Source organism: Dama dama, chromosome 4 (assembly GCF_033118175.1).
Source record: "Dama dama isolate Ldn47 chromosome 4, ASM3311817v1, whole genome shotgun sequence".
NCBI classification, from domain to species: domain Eukaryota; kingdom Metazoa; phylum Chordata; class Mammalia; order Artiodactyla; family Cervidae; genus Dama; species Dama dama.
Window position 1 is genome coordinate 54,679,134 of NC_083684.1, and position 20,269 is coordinate 54,699,402.

A 20,269-nucleotide genomic window follows, 5' to 3' on the forward strand; every position below is an offset into this window, starting at 1 on the left:
AATGAGCCAATGGGACCATGAGCAAGACACAAATCATAGAGCAGAGGTTTTCTGGGTTCTCTTGTAAGATTTTCCGCAAAGGGAGGTAGGAGGTTAATTTGTGCGTACCATCCCAGTTTTCATCCTTCCTGCCTTTGAGATCGGTACTTCCAGCTCAAGGTAGTTCCTCTTCTAGACTCTGTCAATCTTACACTTATTCCCTTCTTTGCATCCTTATCCCCGCCCCCAAGTCCGCTCCTACCCAATCTGGAATCTCAACTCTGCCCCTGGGCTCCTGACCAAATCCGTTTCTGAGCTGGGCGAAGCATTTGTGGCACCACCAATCGCTCGTCTTGGTCCCGCCCCTTTAGACCCTGCTCCTCTCACCACCAATCTGCGCCTTTGTCCCGCCCCCTACCTGCCGAGTCCTCCAATCCCGGCCTTGGGGAAGCGTTCCCTAGTATCCCGCAGCGTTAGCGGGTCGCGCCGGAGGGGGGTGGAGGCGGAAGTGGCGGCGCCGGCCCCGGGAGTAGGAAGGAGCCGGGGCTGCACCCCGAGCAGAGCGGCTGCCAGCCGAGGAGCAGGCGCGGCCGTGTCGCCATTTTGCGGCCCTAAGCGGCCGCCACCGAGTCATGGCTGAGACCTACGGTGAGGGTGGTGGGCGGACGCTGGGGTCTGGGGTCTGGGCCCAGGAAGGATGCGGCCTGTGTATGGGGCGGGGCCTTATATGCCAGGGGGCGGGGCCTGATATTATGGGGCAGAGCCTAGAGGCTGCTGGGAGGGGTTTAGTGGGTGTGAGGCTGAGCTTAGTTAATTTGGGCGGAGCCTGAGGGTCTGGGGTGTGGGCGAAATCTGGAGCGGGATTTAAGGGATGCAGTGAGGATGGGTCTTGGTAGACCTTGAAGGAAAGGATGATCCTTACTGTGTCTGGGCGGAGCCTGAGTGGATTGGGCGGAGCTGACTGTGAATGGCAAAGATCAAGCTTGATGGTCTGGGGGATACTGAAGGGATGCTCTGGACCCAGGGATTACCCTGGGAGAGGGCTGGAATGCGGTTGCGGGTGCGTTGTTCTTTAACTAGGGGTGGGACTAGCGGCAAGGGGTGGGGCTTAAGCTTGAGACTAGCAGTAGTGCCTCGGACTGCGGGAGGGAAGAAGGGACAGAGTTGGAAAATCCGGATGTATGGATGGGTAGAAAGTGGGAGAACAGGGTTCAGTGAAAGAACAATGGATTAGGAGTCAGAGGGAGCTGCATTCATTCAACGAATAGAGAAAAGCTGAGGGAACAATGCAAAGAGGCTGAGGTAGGAAACAGCTTGTCATCTTCACGGAGTAGACAAGGCCAAAGGCTGGAGTGTGGTGAATGAATCAGAAAGTGGTAGGAAGCGAAGTTGTGGGGCGGGGAGGGGGGGGGGGGGCAAGGACAAGATTGTAGTCCTTGATAAAATGGTTTTCAAGAGGCTTTAGCAAAGTAATAGTTACTTGGACTCTGGAGCCAGTTGGTCTGGGTTTGAATCCCAGCTGTACCTAGCAGTGGGATCTTGGGCAAGTCAGTTAACCTTTCAAGACCTCCGTTTTCTCATCTGGAAGATGGGGATAATTATTAGTATACCTCCTTCACAGAGCTTTCCTGAGGATTAAGTGAGTTGTTGATGTAAGAAAAGACTTTTACTTGTGCTGGGTATGTGGTAAGCACTCTGCAAGAATTATCTGTAATGGTTGTTACCCACAGTTCTGTATCTGCTTGTGTCTGTTTCTCTCCCTGTAATTGTGATGTTCTCCTGGTTTCCATCTTTCCATGTCTTTCTCTCCGAATGGGTTTTTCTTGAATTTGGCTCCATACGCTCAGACTTCCTCTTCAAATTCCTGGTGATTGGCAGTGCAGGAACAGGCAAATCATGTCTCCTTCATCAGTTCATTGAGAATAAATGTGAGTTTCTGGGAGTGGTTCTGGGTGCACTAAACCATGGACAGGGCCATGGTGGGGGCAAGTAGGCAGCTGTTGGGCAGGGGTGGGGCTGGCCTTAGGTATAACTTCAGTGCTGGCTGCCAGGTCCGTCCTTTGATATACACTTTTTGAGAGGTCCTCCTTGAGCCTCAGTCAACCCAGCAATGAGAATGGGTTTCACAGGCCTCAGGGACGGGGAATCCTCTGAGCGCCCTCCTGTCTCTTCTCTCCCTCCCACTCCCAGTCAAACAGGACTCCAACCACACAATTGGCGTGGAGTTTGGATCTCGGGTGGTCAACGTGGGTGGGAAGACCGTGAAGCTACAGATTTGGGACACAGCTGGCCAGGAGCGGTTTCGGTAGGTGGGCTGGGCTCCCAGTGAGAAAGCGTGGGGGAGAGGGGAGGAGAGAGAAGGGAAAGAGGCATGCAGAGTTACCTGGAAACATAATGACAGGAGCAAGGGCACACTGAGAGGGTGGGCAAGGTAGAGAGAGAGGGCAAGAGAGACTGTGATGAGCAGGTCCATGTAGTCAAAGAAAGAAGGTATCTTGGAGAGAGGATGGCAAACAGACAAAAAGAGATTGAGAAGGAAGCATGATTAAGAGTGGGAGGGCCAGGGAGGGATGACCAACCCTAGCGAGACCCTGTGGGATAGACCCATATGGCTGGAAGGATGGAGACTTATTTCCAGGGAGCAATAAGGCCTGGAGAGGAGGAGATGCTTGAGGTGGGGCAAGGAGCAGAGAGTAACTGAAAATGATTGAAACAGAAAAGGAAAGTTGAGAGGTACAGACACTCAGGAAGGGAGAAAAAGAGACAGACTGAGAGAGAAGAGGGAGATTAGGACACTCAAATAGAGGTGAGAGACAAAGACAGGGAGAATGGGACAGGTGTGGCCAGAGAGATGGAGAAATGGATGTTTCTGGGGGACAGGCCAATGTGGAGGGCTCAGCACACAGTATGTCTTCAGGAAATGTCTACAGAAAAAGTGATAGACACATGGATACCCTGAGTGAGAAATAACCAGCAGAGAGAAACAAGGGAATCCAGCTCCTGGGAAAGGGTGGTCCCTGGTCAGCACTGAGTAGCTTCTGAGTTAATATTCATGTGAGAGTTCATTCTGTGAGCTGCCCAGAGACAAAGAGAGGATGCAGGAGAGAGAGGTGTGCGACTGCTCCAAGATGGCAGTAAGTGTTCTGTAAATGGTTGTGGTGTGATTGCACGAGTTCCAGAGGGATCCAGCCTGGTGACACAGCAAGAAGCAGACAGTTAACCACCCTGGGAACAGGGCCTCCCCAAACAGCAGGAGAGAGCTGAGCAGATGTAGTTGCATAGTGCTTGCCCAAGACTGGGCAAAGGGGGGATGACAGAAAATGTTGAATGAATGGGAAATGATGAATGAAAGGGAAAGGGTGACAGAGCCAGAGCAACAGAGATGGAGAGAAATAGAGAATTAAAGATAGATACACATATAAGACATAGAACGGTACATACCAAGGAAGAGATGCAGAAAGACAGGGACACAGAGAGAGTCAAAAGTGGGGAGAGGGGATTCCCTGGTGGTCCAGTGGTTAGGATTGGCACTTTCACTGTCGAGGTCCCCAGGTTCCATCCTTGGTCAAGATCCTACAAGCCACATGGTGTGGCCAAAGATAAACAAATGGTAGGGAGAGATTGTGACAGAGGCAGGCAGCCAAGATAAAGATTGAGGGAAGTAGGCTACCAGTGGGAGAAACTGTAGTGAGACCCAGACCATGGCCAGGTTTAGGAGGAGGGGCCAGCAGTGCAGGGGGGCCTCCGAACCACCAGTCTCTCTCCGCAGAGGGGGGTAGTCTTGGGGCAGACCCCAGCCTCGGGGGTGACTGGGTCCCCCTGGCCCCACAGGTCGGTGACACGGAGTTATTACCGAGGGGCAGCTGGAGCCCTGCTGGTATATGACATCACCAGGTGGGTGCACGGAGCGGGTGGGGTGGGGCCCGGGCTGCCCCCTGCCACTGCACCTGCCTGCCTCCTGGCTCCCTTTTCCATAGCCGGGAGACTTACAACTCGCTGGCTGCCTGGCTGACGGATGCGCGCACACTGGCCAGCCCCAACATCGTGGTCATTCTCTGTGGCAACAAGAAGGACCTGGATCCGGAGCGTGAGGTCACTTTCCTGGAGGCCTCCCGCTTTGCCCAGGAGAACGGTGAGGGCTAGGTGGCGGATTAGTGGGGCAGGGGACCAGCAGAGGAATGGGGGCCATTCAGGGGGAGCCTGGGAGAGCCCCCTAGCTCTCTGTGGCTCTGCTCAGCAGGGCAATGTGCAACTTTAGAGGTCTGCCTTCAGATCTGGGTGTTGGCCATGTGCGGGCTATATGACCACTCCGTTTCCCCATCTGGAAAAATGGGTGCCCCTCTGGACCACCTCCCTTAACTATCACACACTCTGCTTCACATGGCGTATGATGGTTAAAGGGAGCTGGTCCAGGGGAACTCTTGGCATGGCTTGGATGAATGGGTGCTTGATGAATGTTGGCTGCTAAGAAGGTTTCAGCCACCATGGGGAGGCAGCATAGAATATTGGTATAAGGTGGAGACTGCAAACCCTGATGGCCATAGGAGACAGGCACGTTTTGTGAATAAGGGAGAAGGGCAGGGGAGACCCTCAGGTTAGCAGGCACTGATGTTAGGGGAATGGACAAGACTGACAGCCACACTGAAAAGTATGCAAGTACGCTATCATCATAAAGACCACAAATAGCAAATGTTGGCGAGGATTTAGAGGAAATGAACCCCTGGTACGCTGTTGTTGGGAATGTACACTGGTGCAACACTTTTGAAAACAGTATGGCAGTTTCTCAGAAAACTAAAATTGAACTACCATGTGACACAGCAATCCCATTCCTAGGTATGTATCTTAAAAAAAAACAAAAACAAAAAAACAAATTCAAAAAGATACCCCAATGTTCATAGCAGTATTATTTATAATTGCCAAGATATGGAAGCAACCTCAGTGTCTATTGACGGATGAATGGATAAAGTGGTATATATACACAACGGAATACTATTCAGCCATAAAAAAGAATGAAATAATGCCATTTGCAGCAACATAGATGGACTTGGAACATATTACTAAGTGAAGTAAGTCAGAGAAAGATACTGTTTGGTATCACTTATATGTGGAATCCAAAAACTAAACTAGTGACTACAACAAAAGGTATGCAGGTCTAAACTAATTTGAAAACATTGTGTTGGCCCACATCTGCTGACTTAGGGTCTGTCCATGTTCCTTCATTTTGTAACCTCTAGGTTTAGAGGATTTGCTATCAGAAAGATGTGGGTTTGAATGCTGGCTCTGACTTACTGTGAGGCCTTGTCACATGGCTAATGGGTGGACTATGAATGGGGCCTGTGCTGGATGGTGCTGGGGACACAGTGATGAAAACAGCCCTGGGCCCAGCTCTCATGGTCTCACAGCTTGGGATGGAGGGAGGAGGACCATTTCCAGAGAGTGACAGCACAAAGAGGTCAGGGCTGGGAAGGGGGAGGTGAACAGGTCAATGAGAGCCCTGGGGAGGCACCTGATTCACCCTGGGAAGTCAGGAGGGCTTCCTGGAGGAGGAGATAGGAGCTGAGTTCTGAAGGAAGAGCCCGGTGGGTACCTGGGGAAGGGGGCATTCATGGCAGGGGAACATATTGTACAGAGGCCCGAAGTGAAGGCTTGAGGGACAGAATGAGAGGTAGCAGGTCAGAGTCTGAGTGGAGGTTGGAGACTGACTGAGGCCCTGACCGTCTTGAGTGTCTGTCTCCCTGCCCCCACCAGAGCTGATGTTCCTGGAAACAAGTGCTCTCACGGGTGAGAATGTGGAGGAGGCATTCCTGAAGTGTGCCCGCACCATTCTGAACAAGATTGACTCAGGTGAGACCCCCAACTGACCGGCCTGGGAGTGGAAGGCAGAGCCCAGAGGTTTCCAGGGACTGGTCCTGACCTCTCCCCTCCCTCCCCCCAGGTGAGCTGGACCCGGAGAGGATGGGCTCCGGCATTCAGTACGGTGATGCCTCCCTTCGCCAGTTGCGGCAGCCTCGGAGTGCCCAGGCCGTGGCCCCTCAGCCCTGTGGCTGCTGAGACCTGCAGAGTCAGGTGGGATTCTGGGGACCTGGGAGCTGCAGGGCTGGTCTCCCAGCAATGGGGAGGACAGAGCAGAGACAGCGACATAGAAAAGGAGACACAATCAGGAAAAGGGGCTGTCTTCCCAGACACGGGAGATCCACCCATTCTTCTCATCCCACTGCCAGCTCTCTGCCTTGCATCTCCGACCCTCCCATTCATACTTCCTGAAATGTCTGTTGAGCACCTACTATGCGCCAGACCCTGTTCACAGCATGGGGGATAACAGCAGTGGGGAAAACAGGCAAGAATCCTTGCCTTCGTGGAAGAGACAGACAATAAACAAGACCCAGGAGCAAACTGTATAACAGCCAGAGAGATAAAAGCTATGGAGAAGAATCAAGCAGGGTGGGGAGGCGGAGGAGTGGATGGTCAAATGAGATGATGAGGGGAGGGCTCACTGAGAAGGTGACATTTGAGCAAAGACCTGAAGGAGGTGAGGGAGGGGGTCGTGTGGGGACCTGGGGGAAGAGTGTTATAAGCAGAAAGAAGAGCCAGTGCAAAGGCCCTGAGGTAGGGTCCTGCCTCCCCTGGGTGAGGAAGTCAAGGCGGCCAGTGTGGCTGTAGTGGAGTGAGTGGATGTGTGTGTGGATGTGTGTGTGTGAGTGTGTTGGGGGGTAGGTGAGCAGAAGATGAGGTTGGGGTGGGGGAAGCAGATGAGTGAGGGCCTCGTGGGCCACGCGGAAGGCTCTGGCTTATACAAGCAGAGAAGGGACAGGATCTGATTCAGGTGTTCATAGGGCCCCTCTGGCTGCAAACAGAGACTGCGGGGGGTGGGGGGGTGGGGATGGGGTGGGCAGGGGTGGTTGCCCAGAAACCAGTGAGGAGGCTACTGCAAAGTCAAGACTGTGGTGGACAGAACCAGGGTGGGGGCAGAGGAGGGGTTGAAAGGTGAGTTAGGTTAGATCATCTTTGCATCCAGGCGTGTCCCCTCTTGATGTAATCGCTGGGTCTTCCTAAAGCACAAATCTGCTTCTTTCCCTCTGTTCTTCTGGTAACCTCCCCTGCCTCCTTCAGGAAGCCTTGCTTCCCCTATGCTTGGTTCAGAGTCCTTGGCAAGCTTGAAAGACTTGGTCCCATCCTCACCTCTCTGTGGGTGACTACATCTTGACAGTTCTTGTCTCTCTGCTTCAAACCCACTCGCCACCCCCCCACCCCCAGACAATGGCAGCTCCAGGATGGCCTTGGAGCAAAGTGGTTAGACCTTGGACACAAGTACTTTGACAGCAGAGCCAACATAATTTCCAGATGAATGGATTTGAGAGAGATGAGTCAAGGGTGAGCTCTTGGGGCGGGGCTTCTTTCCTTCCAGGCCTCTGCATCAGCCATGCCTGTCCTCCTACCTCCCTTCTCAGGCCAACTCCCATTCCTCATCAGGTCTCTGCTAAAATGTCTCTTCCCAAAAGGGGTCACTCTCTCTAGATGGGCAGTCTGACAACTGCCCCTCCTTTTTATTATTATTTCCTTTTTTTGGCTGTGCTGAATGGCTTGTTGGATCGTAGTCCTCCAACCAAGGATGGAACTCTCGCCCTCGGCAGTGAAAGCGCAGAGTCCTAACCACTGGACCACCAGGGAAGCCCCTGTCCCTCCTTTTTAAAGTGTTCAACTCTGTCCCCTCCATCATTACTTACATTGTGTGGTGTTTGTCTCCCCCATCTGAGAAGGTGACTCATCACAGACTCCAGAGCTGGGCTGCCTGCATTTATACTCCGACTCTCACTGCATAGTTGCGTGACTGTTGGCAAATTATTTAATGTCTCTGGGCCTTGGTTTCCTCATCTGTAAGTGGGGCTAATAATAGTACCTACCTCAAGTGAGTATTGAGAAGATTAATTAAGTCATGTAAAGTGCTGAGAACAGGGCCTGACAGTCAGTAAACTAAGACTCAATAAACTAAAGACTGTTTATTATTTTTCTTCTTATCTAATTTAAAGACTCTGGGCTGTGTAGAAACAGATGGGTTTCACCTCAGGACATAGTTTTGAGTCTGTTTCAGGGTTTTCTCAGTGAATCAAATCTAATGAGTGCATTTTGAAACTGTTGATTGCAATCTACAGGAGGAAATACACTTTGTATGTTGGTCTAATGCAGTCACACACATAGAAAACTAAAACACACATTTTCCTCATACTAATATTCTTAAAACAGAGGTGAAATTCACATAAATTTAGCTATTTTAAAATGTACAATTCATTGGCATTTAGTACACTCACAAGGTTATGCAACCATCACCTCTGTCCAGTTTCAAAGCATTTTCATCATTTTAAAAGGAAACCCCATACCCATTAAACATTCACTCTCTGTTCCCCCTCCAGCTTCTGACCTACACCCACTTGCTTTCTGTGTCTATGGACCAACATTATTATGTATGAAGCACTCTGGTATTTTTTATTTTATTCTATTTCAGTGAAAAATTGCTCAAGGCCCACCAAACTGATTTCCCTCCCCACTAATGCAGTTGTGCACATTGGGATCACCTGGTGAGCTTTAAAAGCTACTGATGCCTGGGCCTTACCCCAGAGATTCTGAAGTGATCTGGGTATTTCTAGAAGCTCACAGGTAATGCTGTCTTCAGATAACCACAAAGCAAGAATCGATTGTCCAATGTATCTCTGACTTGGAAAACACTGGAATGAGACCTAGAGTTTAGGTAGTCCAGGAACACAGAGGAACACAGAGATACAAATGTGGGGATACAGAATGTAGACACCAAGATGCCCCTCTACAGACTCAAGGAGACAGCTCTCTGAGGCAAATACACAGGGGAATGTGGGTGCCCTCAGAGTGAGAGTCGCACATTACCTGCAGACAAGAAACAGAAAGTCAGAAAATGTAGCAAGTTAGGGAGAAAAAGTATAGACAGAAGGGCACAGATAGGAGGGCAGGAAGATACCCAGAAAGGCGACAAAGCTGCAGCTGACAGACCTGGGACCCCCCAGTTCACCGCACACTTTTCTTACAGCTCACCTGCTCTCCAGGACCAGCCCTGTCCTTCCGTCTGGGGCCCAGACCCAGGCCCTGGGAGGCCGAGCCCCTCACCTGCCCTGGCCCCAGAGAAGCTGCCCTGCCACCGGCCTCCCTTCCCTGGCCTGGTGGGGCCTGGCTGAGGGGCAAGACTGAGCCATGGGGGAAGGGGGAATCTCTCCGAACCTGCTGCTGCTTCCTCTGTCTTGGCTAACCCCTGTTTCCCCTGAACCCCTAACTCCTCTTTGAACATACTCAGAGAGTTCACAAAGCCTGAGACCAGGGCCATTTGGCCTCAGCATCCCTGGCCCTGCCATTGCGAGTACGTGTTATTTATTACCTGGAGGCCTGTCCTGTCCCAACACCCCTCCCCCCCATAAAGCATTGTTTACACCTGTGTCATAGCCTCTGTCATTTTGGGGTGGTGGGGAGGGAAGGGAGGCAGATGAGGTCCTTGATTATGTTTGGAGTTCATGTTTTAGGGTTGGACATGATGTGGGGGTCCACCATGACTCCACGGCTCAGGTGTCTGTTGTGGAGGAATTTTGCCCACATATGTAACACGAAGGTCCTTCTGTTTGTGATGGGTGTGATGGGATCTGTAGGAATGGGTGCTGCTTGTGTGTGTGTGACACTTGGCTTGTTGAGTGCTCTGTGCCTTTGGTGATTGTGTCTACAAGGGTGGTGTTGTCTGGGACACCGAGGCTAGGGAATGAGAATTCAGGCCTGTGGGTGAGCCCTGGGTCAGCCCAGTGGGTGATACTTAGGCATTTCTGATGCCTGAAAGTCTGAGGCAGTGTCTAGTTACTGCTTGACTGTGTATATGTGCCCCTTAGATCTGTGTGTGTTGTGTGTATTTGGCTCTGTTGACACACCTGTATGTGATCATGAATCCTGTGTGTGCCCCTGAGGACTGTGTGGGCTTTTATACTACCCTGACCCCCATGCATACTTAAGATCAGTGTGTTACCTCCAGTGTCCAGGTGGACCGCTGACACCTGCACGTGCTCTGCCAGGGACTGGTGCAGCCCACTGAGGACACCCCCAGTGACTCTCTCTCCCCCAGGCTGGCCTTAAACCGTCCTCAAGGGAGACCCGAGGCCCTGCTCAGCCTGGGGGCTGGTGGAGGGGGCGGGGCATTTAAATGACCTTATCTGCATTTTATCCCCCCAAGCCAGGTCGTCCAGAATGTTCAAAAGACAATCATGAAAACGTCTTCTCTGACTGGCTTTCCTAGCTGGTTTTATTCGGACTGCACACAGTTGTCCCGAAGGGGCAGAGCGGAGCGGGTCAGAATCTGCACATCCCTTCTAGTCCTCTCTCCCTTCTGTCAAGGACGTTCCGCTTTTTTCTTCTCCTTTATAAAATGTCCCTATGTAAATTACTTGCTGTCGTGCAAATTTACATACATTTCCCAACTATTTGCCCAGACGCTTCTCAGTAATCCTAATCTTGGGCTGTGAGAAGGCGGAGCTGTTCATGTAAATAATATGATCTACATGCCACTCCCCGACCCCGCTACTTATTCTCCCGCAGCGTTCTTCGCTCTAAGGAGACGGGCCTGTCTATGTAAATGAAGTAATTTGCATGCCCCTCCCACCCGCCTCACAACATATACGAGCACCACCCCACCCCCACCCCCACCCCCGGCCCGATCCAGCCCTTCCTAACAGCGTTCCTCCTCTCGCACAAAAGGGGCGGGGCGGAGGGCTCAGAGAAGCCCGGCGTTAGCGTCGGATCCATTTATTTCCCCTTTCTCCTGGGAGAGGGTGTTCTGCACTCCACCGCCCCGCCCCGCGCGGCTCGCGCCTGCGCCTGTTCGTCTCCTCCGCCTGGACGCGGTCACGTGTTCACCGGGCGAGGCGGGGGCGGGGCGTCGCGGGTGGTGGGGGCGGGGTATGGCGCGCTGTACGGCGCAGGGCGGCTGGCACAAACGGCGGCGCCGGGGCCGGAGGAAAAAGCTCGGTGAGGAGAGCTCGGGAAGGGAAGGGAACGAGGCGGAAAAGGAGTTGGAGGTCGGGCTCCGGCGCGAGCCGGGCTTGGTGTGGGGGGCGCGCGCCCGGCACTCTGGCGGAGCGCCGCGACCCCGGGGAGGGGAGGGGAGGGGAGGGGAAGGTGGGGGTGGGGCGTGGGGGAGGGAGCGCGCGCCGGGCACGTCGAGCGCCGGCCGTTGGGGGGTGTTGAGGTGGGAGTCGGGAGCGCGCGGCGGGCGCAGGCGGGGGAGGGGAGGGGGCACGGGGTCCCAGCGGTCCCTAGGCCTTGCTTTCGTGTCCTGGTGCGCCCCGAGGGCCGTCAGGGCCCACACCGAAGGGACTTGGGAGGGGGCCTCTTTTTTCCCCCCTCGCCCTGTCCCCGAGTGCGTGAACCCTCCTCCACCCTTCGCTCTGTCTCCGTGGACCCTGCTCCCACGGCTCCCTTCCGTCTGTCCGTCTCAGGACCTCCCTTCCGTCTGGGTGTGTGTCAGCCCCTAACGGGCTTTCCTCCTGTTGGGCTCGGGTCGACCCCTCCATCCGGTTCTGCCGGGCCGTCTCAGGCCCACTCTCTCTCCTCTGCCCTGTTATTTTTTCTGTTTCGGGACCCTCCCCCCACCCTCCCATTTTCCACTGCCTGTAGATCCCCACCTTCCTTCTGTGTTTTCCAGGCTGATCCGTCCCCCCTTCCCCCAGTCCTCGCCGTTTGTTTCTAACTTCTACTTCCCACTCCGCCATCCTTTTCTACTAAGAGTCCCCTCCTTCTTTTTTGTTTTTGGGTCTGTGTCTGAGGATGTATTTCACCCATAGCCCCCACTGCAGTCCTCTGGCTGTGGGTCATCTAACCAGCCTCACTTCTCCAGCTGTCCCCTTTATTGCCCCTTGTCTCTTCCTGACTCCCCCCAAGTCCCAGAGTCTCCGCCGCCCCCACCCCCCGCCATGACCTCAGGTTTTGGGGTCTTTGTAGCTAAGTCTGTCTTCCCCTCTACTGCCCCTACCACTGCCCCCCCCCCCCCCCCACTCCAGTGCACTTGCCTGTGTAGCTCTTCTCACTTTCCTTTTTTTTTTTCTCTCCAGCCACTGTGACAGGTCCCTTCCCAAGCCCCTAGGGACAGCAGAGGACTTGGGGACCAGCGAGCACCCCCAGGGCAAGAGAAAAGCCTCTGCCACCTGCCCTGCTTCATCCTTCCCCACGCCAGGCCCAGCCGCCCCGGCCCCCGGCTGCATCAAGTGGAGGAGGAGGAGGTGGAGGAGGGTGGCACCATGGGCCTGGGCCGTGCCCTCCATGCCCGGGGGATGAAGACACTGCTGCCATGGACAGCCCGTGCCAGCCCCAGCCCTTGAGTCAGGCTCTCCCTCAGTTGCCGGGTTCGGTGTCAGAGCCCTTGGAGCCTAGCCGGGCCAGGATGGGGGTGGAGAGTTACCTACCCTGTCCCCTGCTGTCCTACCACCGTCCAGGAGCGCCCACTGAGGCCTCGGCGGGGAGCGGGACCCCCAGAGCCACAGCTACTTCCACCACAGCCAGCCCCCTGCGGGAGGGCTTCGGTGGGCAGGATGGCGGCGAGCTGCGGCCGCTGCAGAGTGAGGGTGCTGCGGCACTGGTCACCAAGGGGTGCCAGCGGCTGGCAGCCCAGGGCGCCCGGCCCGAGGCCCCCAAGCGGAAGTGGGCAGAGGATGGTGGGGATGCCCCCGCACCCAGCAAGCGGCCCTGGGCCAGGCAGGAGAACCAGGAGGCGGAGGGGGAGGGCTGCAGCAGTGGCAGTGGTGAGGCCAGCGCCGGGCTGAGGGAGGAGGTGCTGCCTGCGGCGCCCGAGCGCCTGGCCCTGGACTACATTGTGCCCTGCATGCGGTACTATGGCATCTGTGTCAAGGACAGCTTTCTGGGGGCAGCCCTGGGTGGTCAAGTGCTGGCGGAGGTAGAGGCCCTGAAGCGGGGCGGGCGCCTGCGAGATGGGCAGCTTGTGAGCCAGCGGGCTATCCCGCCACGCAGCATCCGTGGGGACCAGATTGCTTGGGTGGAAGGCCATGAGCCGGGCTGCCAAAGCATCGGTGCCCTCATGGCCCACGTGGATGCCGTCATCCGCCACTGTGCTGGGAGGCTGGGCAGCTACATCATCAATGGGCGCACCAAGGTGAGGCTGCAGGGACCTGCTGTGAGGGATGGGGGAACGGGGACCCCCAGGTACTTGGATGCCTAGTGTTCTGAGCATCAGTGGGTTTGGGGACAGGGTTTTAAGCAGCCCTGGTGTAGGGAGTGTCAGAGCTCGCTGTGGACTCTTGTGTTCTCTGGGCCTTAGTTTGTGCACCTCTAAACTGTGGGTTTGGCCCATAGTCACTGGGATTCTTGACCTTGCCGGGGATCCTCTCAAAGAACCTGAAGAGAGGTGCTGCCATTCATAGCCCCACGTCTGTGTCTGAGCCCTGGTGGGGTCAACAGCCCCGTGATGTCTGTCCATGGGCCTTAGAGCAAGTAGACGAGGTTTGTGCCTCTCTCTGCCCATCTTGTGTTCTTCCTGTCCCCTTATTTTTTCATCCATCCAGGTGTATCTGGTCCATCCTATCCACTGTGCGTGTCTTGTCTGTCTAGTCTCCCAAGTAGGAGAACTGGGAGGGGAGGGTGGCAATGGTGAGGCCCATGCCAGGCTGAGGGAAGATGCCCACCATGCCTGTGCTGGGCCGCACTGCACCCTGTATGCCATACTGTGACGTCTGCCTCATGGACGGCTTCCCAGGCGTGGCCATGTGCTGGCTCAGGTGGGGGTCATGACCCCATCTCTCCCATCCTGCGCCATCCTAGTCCCTGTCCTCCATCTTCTCTGTTCTGTTTGTCCCTCACTTCATCCTGGTCTGACTCTGGTCTGTTTCCTTGATCTGCTTTTGGGTCTCCTCTTGACCCCCTTTTTTTGTTTTAGACTAGTAGTTATTAATCTTTTTTTTTTTTTTTTCCCTTAAATCTGCTCAAAACCAAACCCTGTCTTAAGAAAAATGCTCATTTGATTGGAGTTTATGGGCAGTCATCAGGGCCTTCTGGGCCTCCAGCTGCCCATTCAGGAATCTGGGGTCAGGAGCCCTGCACAAGACAATAGTCCATAGGGCCTTTCAGCCTGCCAACACATTAACTGTCTTTCATGGAGGGGTGTGAGGGCCTGGCCTGGAGTTCACGGTTTGGTGGTGGTTGGACAAGGCCCTGTAGGGAGTGCCCGCTGCACTGCACCAGTGATGCCTGGTTGATGGCACAGGCTGTGTTCTGCCCTGCAGGCATGAGGCTGTGCTCCTGGCGTCCCCTCCCTCCTCCCTCAGATCCCATCTTGGGTTCTGCCTCTGCAGCTTTCCTCTCAGGCAGGAACTGGCTCAGGCACCGGGGCTCCCCCCAGGCTGAAGCCATACTGGCCTCCCCACCCAGCGGGAATTTGTCCCACTTTGTTCTCCCTCCTGTTACCTTGGTAGTGGAGGCAGCCCTTCAGGGGCAGGAGGTCAATGGGAATCTTCTAGCCACAGGGTGCCCAGCACCTTCTCCCCAGGTCACCCATCCTCACAGGAGGGAGGTTAGGGGGAGACCACAAAAACTGAGTAGCCCAAGGCGGGATACTTCTCTGAACCTCAGTTTGCTTATCACAGGATAGGAAAACAAGGTTAACTGCCTAGCTAGTCTGTGGCCATTTAGGAGGGAAAGGGGAATGCATGACTGTCCTCTCCTTCAGTGCCTTGGATGTGGTTGGAAACAGGGCCCTGGGGGGGGTGGGTGGCTGGGGGTTGAGACTTTCTTAGCCCTGGGAGGTAAGAACAAGCCTGGCTGGACTGAGAAGGGAGGGGAGGAGCCAACCCAATCACTGGAGTTCCTCTCTGACCTTCCCCTGCCCCAGTGAGACAGCAGCTTCAGCTTCCTCACCTTCAGAGGGCAACATCTGGGTTCTGCCCCAGGCTCGAGTAAGATGGTGTGGGGTGCTGAGATGCGGGGTGGCCACAGTGGTGGGGGGGCTCGGGTCACCAGTGTGGCTGCGGCCAATCACAGCCTGAACCCCTGTGTTCCTCTGCCTGCCTTCTCTCCCTGGTTCCTTTGCTCAGTTGACCGGCAGGTGGGAGGGAATTGATTTGCACTGGCTTCAAGGACTACCATAGGGGTCCTGGGGAGGCCCTTTTAAGACCAGTTTGGGGTGGGGCCTGCTGCTGTTGGCTCAGTCCTGGGATTCAGACTTGGGATGGGTGGGTACTGTGTGTGTGTGTGCTTTGCGGGGCTCTTGGCATGTTGATTCTAGCTGCCCCTTAAGCTAGCTGCCCTTTCCCTGAGATGGAAGTGTAAAGAACACGTTTCCATGTTACTCTGCCTGTTGTCCCTTTCCCTTGTGGGCTTGGGAAGTAGATGCTTCTCAGGCCAGAGGATGCTTACCCCACCCCCCACTCCCAGGTGAGTATCTCGGCGGGGGGGTGGGGGGGGGGAAGGGGGGGGCCTTAAAGGGCCTGCTTCTGTGTCTAGCCTGACACAGGAGTCCTGCTTCATGAAAGACTACAATGTGTGTCCCTGCCTGCGCGGTGGGAGCTCCTGTGAGGGTGCGTGGGCAGGACACATGGAGACCCCGAGACCCAGAAGAGTGCTTTGAGTCAGCAACGCCCTTCTTGGCCCTAGGGAGCCCGGCCTGGCCCTGGGGGGCAGTGCTGGGTAAACAAGTGCCTGTGCTGATTTCACTTTGAGGGGGATGGCAGGGGAAGTCAGTCCAGGTGCTCCTGGTCCCGAGACCCGACTAATAAGGGGGACCAGTGAAAGTGTTCCCGGCAGGTGCAGAGGCCTGGGGCGTGAGCTCAGCCTGGTCAGGGAAGAGTCAGGAGGACTGCGAGGCCAGAGTAGTTCAGGAAGCTGGTGGCCTTGGAGGCTGTGGTCAGGAATTTGTGTTCTCTGGGGATGCAGTGAGGAACTTGAAGGGGTTTGAGCTGTGGTGAGGGGGAGTAAAGGCTCTCTGGCAGCTGTGTGGGGATGGTATGTGGGGGAAGAGGTTTCAGCCCTGGACCCCTTTGCCCACCCCATCCTCAAACAAAATGGGCAGACTCTGGGCTCGGATTCTCACTGGGGAGGGCTTGCCTGTCCCTAATCAGTGACTCACTGGTTCCAGGCTACCCCCCAATTCCGGCCACAGCCAGGGATCCTTTGCTCGTGGTGAAGTAGTTGCTCAGAGCACTGACCTGTCTGCAGGGAGTGAGTGGTGCAAAGAAAGTTCTTTGGAACCTGGGGCTGTGGGAGCCAGGCAGGACCTTGCCCTCATGTTGCCAGAGAGGTGCCCCACTAGGTGGCCATGGTGGTGGCCGTTGTCCTGGCCTCTTGCCCGGGGCAGGTGCTGTGGTGGACCAGGTGCACACGTTTAACGCAGAGCAGCGTACTCTGCTGGGGTGAGCCCCAGGGAATAATAAGCTGGGAGGAGGCCGAGGGCTTGAGTCAGCCTGGCCTGCCGTGGAGTGCCTGGTATAAGCCTCCTGGTTTTGGCAGCAGATGCCGATCTTTTTGATTGGGAATGTTTATCCCAGGGCTGTGGCAGATGGTCGTGGCCCCCAGGTGTAGCTGAGCATTATGGGGAGCAGGGGCCAGCGGAGTCTCTCCTGGCATCAGTGTGGGCTGAGGGGTCGACATAGAGGGTCCCCGGGTGGGGAGCTTCATGCCAGTGCTCCCTCTTCACCTTGTCCAGCCTTCCCAGTGGCTGTGGGCAGAGGACAGGACAGGGACCTTTAGACTTTCAGCCTGTGCTTTTAACTCTCATGTGTCAGGCACCAGGCTGGGTGCTTCCCCAGACATTTATGTCTCGTTCAGCAACCTGTGAAGTAGTCGTTAAGCTCCATTTCAGGGATGAGGAACCTGAAACAGAGTTGAGTCCCCTGCCCAGCATTGCAGCTCTTGAGGCCGCAGTGAGACTTGAACCCAGGGGTTAGCTCTGCGGGAAAAGTGAAAGTGAAGTCGCTCAGTCGTGTCCAACTCTTTGCGACCCCCTGGACTGTAGCCTACCAGGATCCTCAGTCCATGGGATTTTCCAGGCAAGAATACTGGAGTGAGTTGCCATTTCCTTCTCCAGGGGATCTTCCTGACCCAGGGATCGAACCCAGGTCTCCTGCACTGTAGGCAGATGCTTTACCGTCTGAGCTACCAGGGAAGCCTGCTGGACCTTTCCCTCACATCAAACCTGTCATTTTGTGGATACCTCATGAGAAACAGGCCCGGAGTGGCCAGGCCCAGAGTTCGGCATGGCTAGGGTTGGTTTGGGCAGTCAGTAGCAGCAGTCAAGGAGAGAAGGGGAAAACCCTGTGGCTAGATCTCTACATATAGAAGCCATGGCTTGGAATGAGGCCTAACTCTTAGGTCTCTGGGGATCAGGAGCCTCCAAGGTCATATTCTCGGAGGGGTTCATGCTACTGCTGTAAACAGGAGGTGTTTGTTATCCCCGTTTTACAGGTGAGGCATTTGAGGCCCGTTCAGGTGATGAGACCATCCAAGGCTACTTGACAGGTTATCCTTGGAGTTGTGATTAGATCTCAGGTTCTAGTCACGTTATATGTTTTGGTACTGTTCACATGTGTAGGAGACTGTATCTAGCAGATACTCTCTGTCGTCATAATCAGTGCTTCTCAACAATGGTGCAAATTAGAGTTAACCTGGGAACCGTTAAAAATTCCAGGCGGCACCTGAGGCCAAGTACCTCAGAATCTCTGAGGTGGGCCTGGGCATCAGTGTCCCAGGTCATTCCAACTCTACAGCTCTGGGAGAGAACTCCTTGTGTGGGGCTTTGAGTCCACATCCCTGTACAGAAAACGTTTAAATAACATTTAAATTGGCTTTATTCTACTGAAATGTGTGAGGTTGGGATTGGGTTGTCTTAGAAAACCAAACCCTCAGTCACTGAGCTGCGTCTTGGTTCCACACTCTGGGCATGTGTATGTTGTTCAGTTGCCAAGTTGTGTCTGACCCTTTGTGACCCCACGGACTGCAGCATGCCAGACTTCTCTGTCCTTCGCTGTCTTGAGTTTGCTCAAATTCATGTCCATCAAGTCAGTAGTGTTATCTAACCATCTCAAACTCTGTGCCCCTTCTCCTTTTGCCTTCAGTCTTTGTGTGCCTCATGTGTGTGTGGGAAGTGGGCTCTTGGGGCCAGGAGCTGAGGTTTCTTGTGGATAGAGGCTTGGCTAAAAAGGAACGTCTGGGAGCTGGAACACTTGGAGCCCCCAGGACCCTTGAGGAGAGGTGAGGGGCTGAAAGGGGTGAGAAAGAGGAGGTAATGACTGGCTTGCTAAAAGTCCCTGCCTATCAGTAAACCCTATCTCCATCATCTCTGCCAGGCCATGGTGGCATGTTACCCAGGAAACGGGCTGGGGTACGTGAGACACGTTGACAATCCCCATGGCGACGGGCGCTGCATCACTTGTATCTATTACCTGAATCAGAACTGGGATGTCAAGGTAGGATGGTGGGGTGGGGTGGCATTCATCCACAGCCTTTTCCTCTCCCCTGCTCAGCTGCTTGTATGGTCCAGGTCCTCTTTGCAGCCCACTGCGGGGCGGTGTAATCTTGTAGGGGCCCTTCTTGGAAATGGCACCTCCTCCTCCTCTCCAGCTGACTCTGTGGTGGTGGCTCCTGGTGTTGGGTAATGGTGCAGTCTGCCCAGCCCCCAGCCTAAGGAGCACTTCCCCCGCCCCATTTCCTGTCGTCTTTAGTAGCTTCCTGCCTATTTCCATGGTGATGCAGACTCCGGGTTGTCATTCATTTTCAGAGTCAGTGGTGGGAGGGAGTGATGTGTGCAGTTACTATGCCCCCTGGTGGGCCCTTGCGGGTTGGCTGTGCAAGGCGAGGCGGGGCTCCAGGCAGTGCTGGCCAGCCTCCTGCCTCATCCTCTGGCCCGCCCTCAGGTGCATGGCGGCCTGCTGCAGATATTTCCTGAGGGCCGGCCTGTGGTAGCCAACATTGAGCCCCTCTTCGACCGGCTGCTCATTTTCTGGTCTGATCGGCGGAACCCCCATGAGGTGAAACCAGCCTATGCCACCAGGTACGATCCGTGTTTCTGGGGATGTGCCCAGCTACTCTGCCTGCGCCAGCAGTCTTGTCAGACCCCTGGAGTGACTAGGAAGTGACGGGATGCCAAGAAGGGGGTGGCTGGAGGGATGGAGATAGTGGGTGGAATTAAGAGTGATCTCTAATGGCCCTCTGGGGCTGCTCTGGTCCCCAGGTACGCCATCACTGTCTGGTATTTTGATGCCAAGGAGCGAGCAGCAGCCAAAGACAAGTATCAGCTAGGTACCTGCTTCCCAAATGGTGACCCTGCCTCTCAAGTCCTTCCTGTTCCATGTACTTCCTTAGGCCTCAAGCTGTCTCATCAATCTCTGACGAATCTCATCATCTCTTGATGAATCTCAAATTACTGAACCTTGCAGCTCATTTTTCCCCATCTTTGCCTACCTTCCCTAGACAGTTGACTCACCTGGTGTCCCCAGCATGAGCCCCATCTCTTGTGACGCTCTCCCGAGCTTCCGGTTTTCCTTGGCCTCTGTTCCTCCCCTGATGACTCAGTCCGCTGTCCCTCTTCCTCTGCAGCATCAGGACAGAAAGGTGTCCAGGTGCCCGTGTCACAGCCGGCTACACCCACCTAGTGGCCAGTCCCAGAGCTGCATGGACAGACAGCTTGCCCTGGCTTCTGGAGAGCCCTGGGCCCCGGTGCTGCCAGTCTCGGTGCCTGCTCCTTCCCCGCCACCACCACTGCTTCTGACTTTGCCTCCGTCCTGCCTGGTGTGGAGGGCTCCGTCCATTGCTGAGGACCAAGAAGGAGGAGAGGCCTCTACTGCCCTGGGATGGGGGCGGGGGTTGTGACCTGGACAGGAGCCAGTGTTGGGGGCTGCCGTTACTGGAGCTGGGGACTGTGTCCAGCCCTGCCTGGTCATGGCCCTCTCAGGTTTGGAGAGCTGGAAGGAGGCATCGCCACCTCCCGCCAGGACGCAGGATCTGGGGTTGGGTGAGTCATGGCCTCTTGCTGGCAAAGGTTTGTGGGGGACTATCCCCAAGTCCCCCACTCCTCCAGCCTGGAATGTGAAGTGACTCCCCAACCCCTGTCGCCATGGCACCTTTTGGACTAGGCTGCCACTGTTTGGGCAGGATAAAAGGTGCTGGGAGGAGCATGGGTGTGCAAGTCCTGTCGGCCAAGAAATAAAAGTTTACCTCAGAGCTGCACACATCTGACTCTCTTGTTCCCTCTTTTTGATAAGAAGAGTCCTCCATCTGCAGTTCAGGCCTTTATGGACCG

At 55.1% G+C, this 20,269-nt stretch overlaps 2 protein-coding genes across 4 annotated transcripts; both read left to right on the plus strand.

Annotated features, from left to right (window-relative positions):
• Window positions 1–450: 450 nt before the first annotated feature.
• On the plus strand, window positions 451–18,434 carry RAB4B (RAB4B, member RAS oncogene family). Of its 3 annotated transcripts, none has more exons than XM_061139351.1 (8): window positions 451–627; window positions 1,827–1,907; window positions 2,170–2,284; window positions 3,811–3,873; window positions 3,957–4,111; window positions 5,728–5,823; window positions 5,915–6,045; window positions 18,318–18,434. In XM_061139351.1, the coding sequence occupies exons 1-7, from the start codon at window positions 612–614 to the stop codon at window positions 6,028–6,030; spliced, it is 642 nt and encodes a 213-aa protein (XP_060995334.1). In that variant the 5' UTR covers window positions 451–611; the 3' UTR covers window positions 6,031–6,045; window positions 18,318–18,434. The 3 variants fall into 3 exon arrangements, with proteins under 3 accessions (XP_060995334.1, XP_060995333.1, XP_060995335.1); XM_061139350.1 differs by lacking the exon at window positions 18,318–18,434 and adding an exon at window positions 9,035–9,434 and having other exon boundaries at window positions 452–627; XM_061139352.1 differs by lacking the exons at window positions 1,827–1,907; window positions 18,318–18,434 and adding an exon at window positions 9,035–9,434 and having other exon boundaries at window positions 452–627.
• EGLN2 (egl-9 family hypoxia inducible factor 2) lies at window positions 10,872–20,198 on the plus strand. The gene is made up of 6 exons (XM_061139349.1): window positions 10,872–11,001; window positions 12,084–13,138; window positions 18,318–18,437; window positions 18,885–19,021; window positions 19,202–19,269; window positions 19,567–20,198. Exons 2-6 carry the CDS (start codon window positions 12,320–12,322, stop codon window positions 19,620–19,622), a joined length of 1,200 nt encoding a protein of 399 aa, XP_060995332.1. The 5' UTR covers window positions 10,872–11,001; window positions 12,084–12,319; the 3' UTR covers window positions 19,623–20,198.
• The last annotated feature ends 71 nt before the right edge of the window (window positions 20,199–20,269 follow it).

Bases quoted from the DNA above. Each gene is read 5' to 3' on its own strand.
- RAB4B (XM_061139351.1), top strand. The intron at 2,285-3,810 runs GTAGGTGGGCTG...CTGGCCCCACAG, and splicing joins GCTGGCCAGGAGCGGTTTCG to GTCGGTGACACGGAGTTATT. The intron at 4,112-5,727 runs GTGAGGGCTAGG...TGCCCCCACCAG, and splicing joins CCGCTTTGCCCAGGAGAACG to AGCTGATGTTCCTGGAAACA.
- EGLN2 (XM_061139349.1), top strand. From the start codon at position 12,320: ATGGACAGCCCGTGCCAGCCCCAGCCCTTGAGTCAGGCTCTCCCTCAG. The intron at 13,139-18,317 runs GTGAGGCTGCAG...CATCTCTGCCAG, and splicing joins TCATCAATGGGCGCACCAAG to GCCATGGTGGCATGTTACCC. The intron at 19,270-19,566 runs GTACCTGCTTCC...CTTCCTCTGCAG, and splicing joins CAAAGACAAGTATCAGCTAG to CATCAGGACAGAAAGGTGTC.